At 35.5% G+C, this 16,660-nt stretch overlaps 1 protein-coding gene across 2 annotated transcripts in view; it reads left to right on the forward strand.

Moving 5' to 3' along the window:
- Positions 1-16,660, forward strand: part of ANGPT1 (angiopoietin 1) — a 106,353-nt gene that overhangs the window by 36,545 nt on the left and 53,148 nt on the right. For both annotated transcript variants that reach the window (XM_077748214.1, XM_077748215.1), the window contains exon 4: positions 14,019-14,146. In XM_077748214.1, the coding sequence (XP_077604340.1) occupies positions 14,019-14,146 (128 nt within the window). The remainder of the gene's footprint in view (positions 1-14,018; positions 14,147-16,660) is intronic.

A 16,660-nucleotide genomic window follows, 5' to 3' on the forward strand; every position in this document is an offset into this window, starting at 1 on the left:
CGCGGTTCGTGGGTTCGAGCCCCGCGTCGGGCTCTGTGCTGACTGCCAGCACAGCGCCTGGAGCCTGTTTCAGAGTCTGTATCTCCCTCTCTCTCTGACCTTCCCCTGCTCACGCTGTCTCTCTCTCTCTCCTAGAAATAACTAAAACTAAAAATAAAAGAAATAGAGTCAAATATAACTTTTAATTTTTTGATTTGAGTAACTGAGGGGATGTTGATGAAATTTCTTAAAAGCAGCAACATACAAAGAGTAACAAGTGGAAGGGGGAAATATGGTGAATTTAGTTTGGGGCGTATTGACTGAGGTGACTATGGGAAAATTAGAATCTGGAAGTCAGAGAAATAAGAATATGGAATTCAGGAGTGAAATCTGGATACCCGCATAGACTGCTGTGTCCTCAGAGGAGACAGCGTGATAAATCCATGCAACAAATGACTCAACCATTTAGGGAGCTGTAGATCCACTTGAGAATCTGCTAAAAACTATCCTACCTTTCCTTCTTGCTTAGTACAAACACTCAGGCACAAGCTTATGTGTGATTTCAGAGAATTTACATGGTAAGATTATGAACGCATTTTAAAATCATAAGAATCTAACATCAAAGAGAGAAAATTGAGAGTTCTTTAAGGGATGGCCTAAAGGAGACCAAAGAGAAAACAGAATTAGGTGGGGGGAAAAAAAAAAAACCCAGTAGTGAGCAGTGTTATGACAGAAAAAAGACTACTATGAAATGTCTTATCTTGATGGCAAATAAGAAGAAAGATAAAAAAAAAAAAAAAAAGGCAGGCTGAGAAGTGACCTTAAACTGGGATGTACCTTCCTATAGGGAGAGTTTAGTTGCATGTATGGCTCAATTGCATGGGCAAGAGCCTGGGAGGGCTGGTGTCTAACTCTTGACTTTGGCTGAGGTCATGATCTCATGGTTTGTGAGTTCAAGCCCCACACTGGGTTCTGCACTGACAGTGGATGGGGGGGTGGGGGAGGGCTGCCTAGAATTCCCTGTCTCTCCTCTCCTTCTCCTCTCTGTCTCCTTCCCTCCATTCTCTATCTTTCTCAAAATAAATAAATACACTTTTATTTTTATTTTTTTAAATGTTTTATTCATTTCTAGGAGAGAGAGAGAGAGAGACAGCATGAGCAGGGGAGGGTCAGAGAGAGAGGGAGTCACAGACTGAAACAGGCTCCAGGCTCTGAGCTGGCAGTCAACACAGAGCCCGACTTGGGGCTCGAACCCATGAACCACGAGATCATGACCTAAGCGAAAGTTGGACGCTTAACCGACTAAGCCACCCAGGCGCCCCAATAAATACACTTTTAAAAATAATTAAAAATGAGCAAGAAGAAGTGAAAACAAAAAAATATTGTCTGCCCACATCCAGCACACTGGCCCATGAAAAGACAAGGAGTAGTGTGTTGGGATGTACACAGGATAGAGAGGGGTAGAAGAAACTTAACTACTAAGAGACATGCACATGCTTGTATATTTAGGTCCCTAATATGAAATTCAAATTTCAAATTATAAGGAGCTTCTCATGCAGTTTATTTAAAAAAAGAACCTAAAAAAAAAAAAACCCAACTTCTTTCACATCATCTGAAAGACATAATGACGGATACCATAAATTTTTAAGTGATCTAAATTATTTGGTTTAAAATGTCTTTCCCAGAGGCTGATTGCCATGGTATGGAACTTCTGATCATTATTTTCGGTCCTCTGGACTTCTGAAAAGGGGAAATGAGGCATTTATTTCTTTCCCAGTGCTGAGGAGACATTTGGTTCTGTTCTCAGAATAATTCTACCATCTGAAAGGAATTTACCTCCCGTGCAGTGTCTATTGAGTTTGTGAAGTAAATCATTCAGTCAAGGGATGAGACAGTTTGAACTCCTGCAAGTCCCTTGAGTTAAAAATGATTCTAAAAACATCACAAGCAATGGGAGGAAATTAAAACTTTTTGAATGTCACTTATATAAACATTGATAAAAATAGAATATATCATTTTCATTGACTGAGTAAAATATTTGGGTTTTCAATGACTACTTGTAATGCACAATTTAACATTAGGTAGAAAGAGAAAGAAAAATACAGGAAGTCATCTGCTGAACACCACAGTGAACACTTGTTCCCATTTAATGAGGGAAATGCTTTATCTTGACAGAAAATTATATGTCAAACATTTACAATTTCCTTAAAATGAACCACACTTTCTAGCACTTCCTTTCATAAAACCCAATGGCTTTAAGGGGAAAGTGACTGTTTATTTTTGGAAATGGTATATTTCTCCTTTTTGATTGAGCATGCTATCTGCCTTTTGAAAAGTTGTAATTTCTGTGGAAAAAAATTGCGTGAATAGCAGATAGCCAAACTCATGATAACAAAATAAAAAATAGTACAGCCTTTGACCTCTCCCATGAATCATTTCAAAACCACATATTTTGGGGGAGATTTGAAGTTTTGTGGTCAATTCTCTTTTGGAATTAGAGTTTCAGCTTCAGAAACTGAACTATCTCTCTCTCTCTCTCTCACACACACACACACACACACACACACACACAAAATGTTGGCTTGATGTTCGAACATTTCTACTTGAGCAAATTTCACTTCTTCTCTTCTGCTTTCATGGTCTGGTTGATTAAAGCAAAGAAGCACAAAATATTTTTTAAGTTTATTTATTTTGAGAGAGAGAGGGAGGGAGAGGGAGAGAGAGAGTGCACACATGCACATGGTCAGGAGGGGCAGAGAGAGAATCCCAAGCAGGCTCTGCACTGTCAGTACAAAGCCTAATGAGAGGTTCAAACTCACAACTGGGAAATCATGACCTGAGCTGAAATCAAAAGTCAGACGCTTAACTGTCTGAGCAACCCAGATGCCCCAAAGCACAAAATATTTTTAATAGAATTCCAACTAAGTCATTTCCTGGACTCATGGAGACTCAAGTTGAACTGAACAGGTATTTTCTAAGTCTAAGGATGTAATAGAGCAATGGTTACTTACAGATAAGCTATCGTACTTTACACTGAGTCCAAATGACACCTATAATTACCCAGAGAGAGAAAAAAAACCACATTTTATTAACATCATTCAGTACATCTGCATCACATCAACTATACACTGACACCCTCATGAAACGTCTTCTGCTTTAAGAAGGGAGAAGGATGAAATAAAACCTGAGACATACTACAACTACACAGGCTTAAATACATATAAACAAAATAATACTGATTTTTAGCATTTAAACAACTAAAGAATATCAACATCATAATTAAGTACCCTGGAATCTCATCTTGCTATGAGATTACTGCTGGCTTACTACATGTGTAATGTACTACATATGTAATGTAACATGTTCACATTCTGAGTGGGACCATCTCCTATAAGGAATCACATTAATATGTGACCTACTAAGAATCATGTATCTTTTTAATAAATTTATGATAAAGTTAAATAATTAAATGAAATACCAATTAAGCCAAGCCTCTTTTTTAAAATATTTATTTATTTAGAGACAGACAGACAGAGAGAGAGAGAAAAATATGAGTAGAGGAGTGGCAGAGAAAGAGAAAGAGAGAGAGAGAGAGAAAATCCCAAGCAGAATCCTTGCTGTCAGCGCAGAGCTTAACATGGGGCTTGATCTTATGACCCTGAGATCATGACCTGAGCCAAAATCAAGAGTTCGATGCTTAAACAACTGAGCTACCCAGGTGCCCTAAGCCAAACCTCTTTTAATGTATGTATTTTATTGTGTCTTCACATATGACTCATAAATGTTTTAAGCTGTATACATTCTATTTTCATAGCAAGCATGAGTTCCTTTAGAGTAGTGAATTTGAACTTTGGGTTTAATTTTAAGTGGAGATTTGGTTCTAAAGGAAGTTTGTCCAGTTGCTTTGGCCTCCTATACACACTTACAAACACATGCACAAAGAAACTGAAACTCAACCATAATTAATCCTCCAGCTCATCTCCCTAGAGTTAGGATTTAGACAGAGATAGTTACCTAACAGGTGTCTTTGAGCCTTTATGACATATGACATGTAGAGGGCATGGCATGGTCTAGAAGGAATAGGAATCAATGCATCTGAGTTCTAGCCCCAGCTCTGCTGCCACGCTGCTTAACATGAAAGTATCACACAGCTTCGTGTTTGACAAATCCACACATGTTACGACTCATATCAATCATTCCATTTCTTCTCTTGGTTTTGTATCACATCTGATGACCAGGGAAATCCCAACTTCAAAATACAACCTTCTGCAATCAAGTATTATTCTTCCCTCAAGTACAAGAGTAAGAATCAAAGTGACATACCTCTGGTGACAGTCAGCCTTTATTTATTTAAAACTTAAAGTGAAGTGTTTTTGGTATTGTGTTGTGGGTTTGGTGTTTTTTTTTTTTTTTTTGCCAGTTTTCAAAAGCATCTGGCAACCGCTTTCTATTTTACAGCATTGCCCAAGGACTTTCATTCCATTTTTAATGACTTTTGCTGAAATCAATTATTTGTCTACTTAAAACAAAACACAAAAGATGCCCTTTAAGCTTTCCCACATGCATGAGAAATCTTTTATTCAAAACCAATATATTCCAGTCAGGCCAAAAACATTACATGGGAAATTAACACACATGAAACACCTGACATATTTTTGTTAATAAAATGACCTTCTGAACAAACTGCAAGGGTCATGTAACACTTATAACTGCCCATCAGGGTGCCAAAAAGGATAACACAGAAATAAATTTTGTGAAAAATGAGTATTGCTTATTTAAACAAAGGTTGTGTGTAAATCCATTTTCAATTTTCAATTCTTTGTCTGCATTCTTTGCTGCATTAAGTGTAATACGCACTAAATATACATTAATATATTTTTCCTTTTCAAAATTTAATTAATTACCTAATTAATTAATTTAAAATAGTTTATTGTCAAGTTGGTTTCCATATAACACTCAGTGCTCATCCCAACAAGTGCCCTCCTCCATGCCCATCTCCCCTCCCCTCTCCTTCACCCCATCAGCCCTCAGTTTGTTCTCAGCATTCAAGAGTCTCTCATGGTTTGCCTCCCTCCCTCTCCCCAACTATTTTTTCCCTTTCTCCTCCCCCACGGTCCTCCGTTAAGTTCCTCCTGATCCACCTATATGTGAAAACGTATGGTATCTGTCCTTCTCTGCCTGACTTTACAGTGAAGAAATGGGCAGAAGACATGAACAGATACTTCCCAAAAAGGACATCCAGATGGCCAACAGACACATGAAACAATGCTCAGTGTCCTTCATCGTCAGGGAAATGCAGATCCAAAGCACACTGAGATACCACCTCATGCCGGTCAGAGTGGCTAAAATGAACAAATCAGGACACTACAGATGCTGGCGAGGATGTGGAGAAACAGGCGCCCTCCTACACTGTTGGTGGGAATGTAAACTGGTGCAGCCCCTCTGGAAAACAGTGTGGAGGTTCCTCAAAAAATTAACAATAGAACTCCCCTATGGCCCAGCAATAGCACTGCTAGGAATTTACCCAAGGTATACTGGAGTACTGATGCATAGGGACACATGTACCCCAATGTTCATAGCAGCACTCTCAACAATAGCCAAATCATGGAAAGAGCCTAAGTGTCCATCATGGACGAATGGATCAAGAAGATGTGGTTTATCTATACCATGGAATACTACATGGCAATGAGAAAGAATGAAATCTGGCCATTTGTAGCAACACGGATGGAACTTGAGAGTGTTATGCTGATAGCATAACAATAGCTGTTAGCAATAAGTCAGGCAGAGAAGGACAGATATATATGTATATATATGGGAGTCATTTCACATTAGAGGAGCACTGGAAATTTTACTTAAATACACTAATCAAACTAAAGTAGAAGTATGTAGAATTAACTTGATGTTTTGTTATTCTAAACTAAAAAATTACCATAAAATTAGCAATCTACCTATGGCATAGGGAGGTTTGCATGTCCACATAGATTTAACAGTTATCCACCTTATGCATACGTATCAATATTATTAAAAATATACATGCCTACAATTATACATATGGACAATATATTCCTCAGATTATTAAAATGTATCTCTTTAAGTAGTAAGATATTAAGAAAATTAAAAATTATTGTGATAGTAAATTTTCTGCATTGTTTTCATCTTCTTTTTCATAAAATATTGAATAAAATGAAAGGTTTTGGTAATAATTTAATTCATTATCATCAACATGATTTAATTTGCATCATAATACCACAATGCCATTGAAAAAGTATATAATTTGTCCCTCATATACTGCCCAAATTGTTCTCATTTCTAATTTTTGCCTACTTTTAAGATTACTGACTCTTCCTCCTACACCCAAAATGTTTTGATTATCATTTTGTGGTTGTTGTTGTCTCCATGCCTGATTCTAGGAGATGAACACAAACACACTCCCACACAAACACCCACACATATTCTTACTCTCCCTTTCCCCACCAGCACTTCCTTTATACTTGTCACGTTAGCAAATAGTCCAGAGGCTGGGAAATCAAGTAATTAGGCTTCTGAGAGTAATGTCTAAAACCAATGTGAGTAAAAAAATCGTGAGCAGCACGATTTTTAGGATATAGATATTATGAAATCCAGCATAACTACTCAGGCAACTCTTATTTGCTAATCCTCTGTTAGCGTCTGAATTTGTGGACCACTGGTACTCCACATTTCTGCTGAGAGTTCCTATGTCACAGATAATTCTGCTACCTGTGCCTCTCTTCTCTTTTCATCCCAACATTTTTTTTTCTTTCTTTTCTTTTCTGCCCTCATCACTCTTCCACTACTTCTTGCTTCCATGAGAAGAGTATGTAGCCATCCAGAATTAAGGCCTGTCCTGATTCACCCAAGACCTTGGGTATTACCTTGTCATCTGAGAGAAGTATTGCTGGGGACTCTGTGACAGATGAGTCACTGGAGTCCTATTTGGATTTGACTCCACTCCAGGGGCCAGTAAGAAATAGTTAAGATTCTTGGCTTTATAGTTAAAGAATCTCACTACTTACAAGTTTTGGAGAAGTTAGAAAGCATCTCTGAGCCTCAGTTTCCTCATATGTACAGTATACTGATAAATATACCTCTTGAAGTATTTATGAGGACTAATGAAACAAAGCATATAAAACATAGTTGACTCACCAAATTCAGAGTTGAACACATAGTAAGTGTGCTAGTTACTAAGTGTGCCAGTTGATTTTATTATGATCATGATTATTATAGTTCCACCTAGAAGACAATGGCTAGTTAAGATTTTAAGTATTATCTACAAAATATACACATACACAGAATAGGGTTTTTTTTTACAAAACATTTTATTAATAAAATTTTAGTTTATAATGTAGCAAGTAAATTTTGTTCAAGTGTTCTCTTATACCAAGGTTAGGGGGACTATGGGGAAAAGAGTAGTAGATTTTTTAAAAGAGAAGGTTTTAGCTACGTATCCAAAGACTTCAGGTATACTATGTATAGTACATATATACGCATAAATACATATAGTATAAACATATTGTATTAAACTATATGTAATTGCCATTTTTGTAGGTTAAAACAATCATGCTGAGATATCAACCCCTAGATATTTAGGTTCATATGCATATGTTTTATATAATATAAAATGCCAACTTGGAAATGATCAGTTCAAAAGCATGACTTTTCTGTATCCAAGTAACTATACATATATGATATGTATTTATAGAGTCATTGGTAAGTTTCACTCACCTTCATACCGATCTACACAATATTGAAATGTTGAATATTGACTGTAAACCTTTTAATTTTCCACACCCTAGAAATGCAAGGTATTATCTTCTATTTCTTAACATTTTTTCAAATAAAGTAGGAATCTGGAGAGTGTCTTCAAATGGCTTTTCTGTGAGATGCCCACACACCTGGCTGAAAAATATAGAATCTAATCAATCAGCTGTTTCCTTGTTTGCACCTTATCAGATATGGTGATTTACTTATCCATTTGTTCAGTTAACTTCAGTTAAAATTACAGATTTAGGGTCAATTCCTGTACTGTGCTCTCCATAGTGATGGTGGTCAATAAGTAACATAAGGATTATCCTTAAACCAATAACTTGATCTACATATATTCTGATGTTTACTAAATACTAGAGAGGTAAGAATCATTAGCCACATCCAAGATTTTGAAAGAATAAAGAATTGATCCGTTTAAGGAAACTTATTAGGAAATTAGTAGAATCAGGGGCTTTGGCTTTTTACATTGTCTCTGGTAGCAAAGGCTAATTGCCTTCTGTATTCTGTACTAGGTTTCCTGTGACTCAGAATTACCAATTCCACATTCCAGGAAGTTTTCTCTTGAGGGTTCATCTGAATTGAAGTGACCCTCCACCCCCTTAGCTTTATGGTTCTTCCCTCAAGTCAGCCAGTGGCAGACATGCCATCTGGATTGAAATTCGTTGGGCAAATAAAAGGGAGAGCCAGATAAAGTCAACAGTTGCTGCAGTCAGGGTCTCAGATTTCTTATTGACTTAATGTTGGCTGGTGAAAGACAGACATGCACCTGCTTGTGTTCCTATTTTTTCCCTTTAGATCATGAAGATTAGGCTATAGAGATAAAGCTAAATGAAAAGAATGAATAATGATTCTTTTCTAAGACTTTCTAGATTTATTTGCTGATACTGGTGTGCATACAGTCTTTGAATTGCCATACCAGGCTTTTAAAAGTTCCAATAAACCTTTTTACATGTTTTATTCACTAAACTATTATCTCTTCTAAACAGTCTTCCCCGGGTTTACCTGGCAGTTAGAATATATTCTCCCTAAATATTCCCAATGAACTTGACACATACGTCCAAAATAACAATTGTGTGCATTATCTCTCTTTGGTGTTGTAGTTAATCTGGTAACATAATAGCTCTAGAATCTATTGCTAGTCATCTTGTGGCCAGGTAATGAGTCATCAACTGAGTCAAGAAAATAAAAAAACAAAAAACAAAACGAAACCAGTTCCTGTTCACATTCTTTGAAACCTGGCTATGCTTTACCTAAAACTCTATTCTAGATTGTTCATGATTGAATAAATTATCTTTTTGCTTAAGCTAGTTTGAATTATGTTCATCACTATCATCAAAAGCACTAATCATGGATATAGCTATCATAAGTTATCATGGAAGACCTACAAATGAAGACCTATACATAGTAGGTCTTTCTCTCATCACACGATGATTATGTTAAGAACAGATTGTGTTTTTCTTATGTCTGTATCTTCTTGCTTAGGAAAAGTCATGCACATAGAAGATGTTCAATCAATATTTGTTGAACAAATTAATATAGTATGGACTAAGCTAAGAGGGGACAGGAGGCAGGCTTTTAAATTGAGAAACCAATTAAAAAGCCACAGTCTATTTGTCTTGTATTTAGGCTTTCCTTATTTTTTAATTGATGGCAACTGAGGGACGGTAGTGAGACCAGGAAGGGAAAGAGAGAACACAGAGTTCAGAAAGAGATATTAAGCAACATTAAGCAAATGAAAATCACGGTAGCAGTAGGAGCTACCCAACAGACAAATAGAAATATGGATCTGGAGATCAAGAGAAATGCAAATATACAATGTCAAAATGATTATATCTTAGAAAGCTTTTATGTAGAAGTTTGAAGCCATGATAAACAGCTTGCAAAAAGAGCAAATATATAAGGAATAAAGATCTGAGAGTAGAATCTTAGTCTATATCTATATGATAGGGGAAGAGAGGAAGAGAACTTAATGAAGATGAAAGGAAAATGACAATTAGAAAATAGTAAAGGGAACAAAAGAGGTCAACACAAAAAGCAAGGGAAAAGATAGGCAAAGCCAGCTTTTGTAGTATGGGGGAAGAAGGTGGAGGAAATGTCAATGACTTTGATCTTCTTAGTAAACCATAAAACAAGGTCATATATAAAGAATGAGAGATGATAGAAGTAAGATTTAGTTTTGAAAAAAGTAGAAAGGTCTGAAGTACTGCTTACAGGAAGTATATAAGAAAATCTATTAGAAATGACCAAGGGTTTGACTGAGCAGCATGGATAACATAGCTGACTTTAGAAAAGATGCATTTGGATGTCATTAAATAGCCTCATTTTAGTGTTTGCCATCTGGAAGGAAGGGTGAGAAAATGAGTAAATGTCCCTCCTTAAGACGGAATTTATTCATGCAAGGATTTAGTAGAGGAAAGGAGAGTGGGGTGGAGGCACCATGAATTAAGGAAAGCAAGGCTCAGTAAGAGACTGATAGTAATGGTGGACATCCAGGTTCAATTAGTGGAAAGACAGACTTATTAAGAATTAAAGAGGAAGATCTAGTTTCATTCTTCTGCACGTTGCTGTCCAGTTCTGCCAACACCATCTGTTAAAAAGGCTGTCTTTTTTCCATTGGATATTCTTTCCTGCTTTGTCAAAGATCAGTTGGCTGTATACGTTTGGGTCCACTTCTGAGTTCTCAATTCTGTTCCATTGGTCTATGTGTCTGTTTTTGCGCCAATACCATACTGTCTTGATGATGACAGCTTTGTAGTAGAGGTTAAANTTAAAGAGGAAGAGGAAATTAGTGTGTGATCAAAGGAGGAACTTTTAGATATAAAGATTAATTTTTTAATTCATGCTTTTAAACCAGCCTATTTTTAAAAAAGGTTAAACTACTCTGACAAATAGATTAGCATCTCAGTAAGGTCTCCAAGCTCACTGGTGCTGTCTCTGTCCAGCTGATGCTTGTTATATCCTTTTCCATGTTTTCCAGATCCTTCTCTTGTCATTTACCATAAATTTCTTGAGATATCATCTTCCATTTTTTTTAATCTCTCAAGACCTCCTACAAAAATGTATCCTTAGTTCTGACACTTGTAATGTTCATTAAATTAATCTTTTTATTATCTTTCTGTGTTTTAAAATGTTTACTGTGTGCCCAGTTTTATACTATGTAGGCATACATCTATAGTAATTTACAAAGAAAATAATTAGCCATGCAAATTGAAGTTATGGCTATAACTATATATATAACCACTATAGCAGTGGGTTATTAAATATATCATAGATCATTTGATCTGAAGTAATATTTATATTTTAACTGTTCAGATAAAGCTTATATATGCAGCAAGATTAGATTACATGGGTTTTTTTTAAGACTTAAACAACAATGGTATGATGTGATATAATTGATGAATAATATAAACCAGTTAGTCAACTTTGACAAAGAGATGCGAGTTCAATATAATCCTAATGTAACCAATCAGCTGTAACTTCCCTAATATTTAGGCACCTATAATGTTGGATTTAAGGGTGGAAGATCCACTACTCCATTGGCTAGACTTGCTGGCCTTCCCCAGCCTAGTAGTGTCCCTCCTATAAGATAGGATAACAATATAATGTTGCCGTTAATCATATTATTATTATTACTGTAACAATAATAACAACTATCACTTCTTAAGTTCTTGCTCTAATTCAGTCACTCTGTTCTGAGTAACATAATTCATACATTTGCCTCTGACACATGTATAACTGCTCCACCGTGTAGTTTATAGAAGGGGTCTTTTCCAAACGAATAGTATATAGTACAAATGTCAAAGAAAGTCTGTGAATAGAGCTTTCAAACTGATTTTAAATCCATTAGTACTCTAAAATATGGCCCAAATCAAGCTTCCAAGCATAATACTTACTAGTTAGTAAATAATTAAATACAAGCAGTACAGTTTTTCTGGAAAGAATAATTATTTCTTCTGGAAAGAATGCATTTCTGTTTTTCAAAAATACCAAACCATATTTCAAGAAAATGAAATATCTTCATAAGGTTATATTGCCATTATAACAACAAGAAATCCATAATCTAACAATAGTACTATTTGTACCTTTTATGGTGGAATACTCAAAGCATTTTTCCAGTTATAAGACTTATTATATTCATGGTTGTATTCATAGATGGGACATCATTTTTATACAATTAGTTTCCAGAAAAATAAAGTAATGCTCAACTTTTTTCCTTTTTCTCTGTTATTGAAAATGTGTGTGAGTTTCCCTCTTCCCACACAAAGGCCTCTTCACCCACATCTTCCTGAGAAGGAAAAGGACAGAGGAGCGGGTGACAAAAGTGGGAAGGGAGCATATTCTCACTGCATAACTAAGAAACGGAGAACAGGAAGTTTTTTCAGTAAGAGAAGCATTTTCTCCTTCGATAAGTAACTTCCTCCATCTCTTACCCAAAAAAGAAAACTGGGTTTACCATTGAATTCCTCTTGACCACATCTTCCTGTGTTCATCTTTGCAAAGGAGCTTAAATTTTATTTGTTGTTTCTTTACATCCCTTTTTTTTGTGCATCTAATTTGGTTATTTTCAACTTGTTTCAACAGACTAAACATTTAGAATTTAAGGTTTTGTTTAGTAGTCCTTAAAATAAGCAAGCACAGATGAACTGCATTGATGGTTTTTCACAATAATACCTTTACATAACCCATCAACACAGCCATTACAATTAAAGAGGGCTTTTGAACATTTATATATTCATTTTAAAATTGCTATTTGCAAACATTCTGTGCAATGCTTCTTCACTGTCATATGAATGTGTAGTCTTCTGATTACTTATTCTGTGTTGATATTGCAGCTGTAATTATTTATATAAGTAGGCAAAACCATCAGTGTAGGCATGAGATCTATAGAAAACCATGACATTATTACAAGTTATATTTCTATATATTTCTTATGACAGTATATCTGAGTGGATATTTCATTTTCTTGAAATACAGTTATTTTTGAAAATTTGAAGTATTTATATTGAAATAGTCATTCTCTCCACCAATTTAGACTACCTAATTAATTACCTATAATTACCTATAAATTAGTAAATTACCTATAAATTAGTAAACTCATGCATCTTACATTTAAATCAGGCCAGTATTTTAGATTGTTAGAGCATGTAAAATCAATTTAAAACAGTGTGTAATAGTTTACCTTTGATATTCTTTTTATAAAAGGCCATCATGACTCAAAGTGATTGAAAGCAGGTATTTATTAAATAACATGAGACTTTAAGGGTAAGATGATAAGATAATCTTAAAAAACTTCTTGAAAGGGTTAAGGCAACAAATTACTAGCATATGTATTTTTTAGAAAATACTAATTATAAATATTTTATAAATATGCCATGTATATCTTTAGCAAAAGACTACTAAATATGAGTCATTTTTATATTTTTATTGCATTAATGAGAACTTCATAATGGATGAAGTTCAGTGAGTAAAATTAAGTTCTGAGGAGAGCCTCTCTAATTAAATTTCCTTTCCGTTTGACTTCTACCCTTCACTGAACTCTTCCCCTATATAAGTTCATTTCAAACCTTACTCATTTTTGTTCTTTTACTTGTGTTTTATCAGCCTGATAATTTAAATGCAAGCATTAAATTAAAAAGCAAAGTTCAGTTCCCTTTTCTTTCTAGGTAAATTAGGTCAGAGGCTCTTTTCTACTTTCTAAATCTAATTATTTTGAAGGGTTTTTTTTAAAAATAAAAATTTCTAGAAGCTGAGCAGTCTGAAGCCAGATAAAAATAGTACTATCTACTTTAGCATTTTAAACTTCTATACTGTATTTTTATGTTTGAATTTGTAATTTTTATCTCTTCTTTCTCCAAGAATTCTATCTTGGAGTTTACTATGAAATGTAGGTAAGAATATTTTAGAAATTTCACAAGAAAATTGACATAATTATTTCCAGCTAGAGGTGTTACAGCATCATGTCATTTGTCCCTTGAATTGATGTTCTAGAAGTTATAGAGAAAAATAAGATTAAGTAATTAAGCAAAAGATAAAAATGTGTTCAGTTAGAAATGTCTACAGATTTTCCCATTACTTTTATAATTTTCTGAGTCAGGTCAGATCTATTATTGTCTTTATGATTTATTTGTGAGTAAATGCAATATTGACATTTGTTTGGAGGAAATACAGACATGCTTAGCTATAGTTGGAGCCCATTTGGGTACTAATGGTACTGATATCCTTGTTCACATATTGCAATTTTTTTTTTTTTGCAGTTTTACTAAAGGGAGGAAAAAAAGAGGAAGAGAAACCATTTAGAGACTGTGCAGATGTATATCAAGCTGGTTTTAATAAAAGTGGAATCTACACTATTTATATTAATAATATGCCAGAGCCCAAAAAGGTAAAACCAGAAGTGTTTGTTTACGAGATGTAAAGCAGATCCTAGTTGAATTGCTGAATAATCAGATTGATTTGTGAGCTTGTTAAACTGAAAATATATATGCTTGAGCTCTTTTCTCCCAAAGATACTGTTTGCCAGGTCCATAAAAGATGAAAATCCTATTGTGCAGACCTCCCCCACCCTCACGCCTCCTATCCTTTTTTCACAAAGTTTTCTATTTATCCTCTGCTCATTCCTGGGATGCCCCATTGCTCATAAATGCTTGCCTTGCATAGATTACATTTTGAGGTAGTACTTACTTCAAGTACATGAGGAAGTTAGGAACAATCTTCAAAGTCACAAGGACCCAGATGGCACATATCATGTACAGTCCAGATACTGTGGAAGGGGAGCCGGGGACATATAGCTGTTTGCAGAATCACTGCTACTATTAGGGTGGGAGAAACATTCTATCTTAACTCATAATCTTGATAGGATTTGCTTTTCATGTTTACCTAAAAGAGTGGGTTGGATGATAGGATTCATCAGCATGTTGAATAGGATCCAAAGCAAACTTTAAAGCAAACACTATGTTCCTGCCGTCATATCTCCTTTATATATTCTTTTCCCCTATTTGTTCATCAAATCATTCATCCATTCCTTCACTCAGTACATATTCAGTGGATGTCATTCATCAGTCCCTGCCTAGGGACACAATATAAAACAAACAGACCCACTGTAGTGGTGAAGACAAACAATTACACAGATAATTATAACATAACTGTGGAGATGTACTGATGGAGACAGTCTGTTTGAAGCAGAATATACGGAGAGCCTTGAGGAGAGCCATGCTCTTTGACATGTAAAAGCTTTAGCTTAAGGTGCCAAGAGGGACTCAGAGCTCCAGGAAGACCACCTGCCTCTGTAATGTTTCATGCTCGAAGGATGAAACAACTTCCCTCTTCTCTTTGCCCCACCTAAATCACCAGTCCTGTGTCCTCATCTCCTGTGGATACTGAGCAAGTGCTCTTAGAAGGCCTTTCCTAATTCCCTCAAGCAGCTTTGCATGACTTTCTCACCAGCAGATTTCAACAAGGCAAAGACTGTGCCTGTTTGTCTTTGATTTTCTGGGACCTAGCACAGTGTCTGGCACATAGTAAGTCTTCAGTAAATATGTGTCTGAATGAATGAATGAATGACCTTCTGATGATAATATCAATACTTCCATGTAGTGTACAGTAAATAAGTCTAATTCAGTCTTCTTGGTTATTAGTCACCTTTGATGGAGCAGAGTCTGGACTTCCCCAGCACTCTCTCTCTCCTTATTTCAGTAAGGATTAGTGGTTTAAATTAGCTCAATGTTTATTTTTTCCATTTCCTTGGACAAAAATGTCTTCTAAAAGAGGCCTTTTATGCTCTTCTATAATGAGGAAGGCAGGGAATTGGGGCAGGGGGGAGGAGTTCCATACATTGCTACCTGGGCCACCCACCAAAGAAGTTTAGTTTTACCTGTTTTTCATTTGGGGCTTCTGTGCAAAATCTCACTTAAATTAAGGGCTCCATGGATTAAAAGGTAGTGGGGGGGGGGAGGGACTGTGAAGGTACAATGGTAAGTGTGGGAGTAAAGAAAAGAGGATAACTTATTGTAAGGGAGAACATTTTGGATCTTTTGGATCTTATTATAAGAAGCCTTCTTACTAGCTGATATCTTAAAATCATACTTAAGCTTAAATTCAGTTGGCATACACACGGGCGTGTATACACATCCACATACTCACACAGCATGCAGAGCAGTGTATAAGTGTATCAGAAACTGTCCTGGGGGAGAGTGGAGCTGACATAAATACTCTATATTTTACCTACAGTATTCCCCAAGACCCAAAAGAATCCCCAAATTATTGTCAGTTCCATTAAAATAGAATTTGACTATAACAATAAAGTTAGTTAAAAATATTAAGTGACTTTCCTTTTAGACATCTAATGATTCTATGATATATATGAACATAAAATAAAACAATTTTTAAGGTTTTTAGATTCACATTCACACTTTCAGAATCCTTTTCACTCTATCACCCAGTACTCTCACATGGCCCCAGGTTTTGGCAGAGAGGGGACATTACAAATAAAGTTTTGATCATTCCATGACTTTTAATTCATGTATAACTACCAGCATTTTGAGTTGCAAATGGTGCACAGGCTATTTCAAAATCACTGCTCCTGTTAGAGTGGAAGAAAAATATACTATCTTAACTCATAATCTTGAACAAATTTGCTTTTTACATTTATACAAAAGAGTGGGTGGGAGAATTCAGTTCACTAGTTTACTGGCTGACTCTTGTATTGGTTTCATCAGGATAGTATGATTTCAACTTACACTTCTGCAAAAACAGTATGTGATATAGCATGTGATGCATGTGATGGAGCTTCAGGGTTGCTCTTGAATAAATTAAATCTAAAATATTAAATTCACAAGTGTTATATATCTGCTTAGTTAAACTTTAAGGTTTGGACCTAAGAAAAAATAATACCCTGAGC

The sequence above is a fragment of the Crocuta crocuta genome, unplaced genomic scaffold (genome assembly GCF_008692635.1).
Source record: "Crocuta crocuta isolate KB4526 unplaced genomic scaffold, BGI_CrCroc_1.0 scaffold39, whole genome shotgun sequence".
NCBI lineage: Eukaryota > Metazoa > Chordata > Mammalia > Carnivora > Hyaenidae > Crocuta > Crocuta crocuta.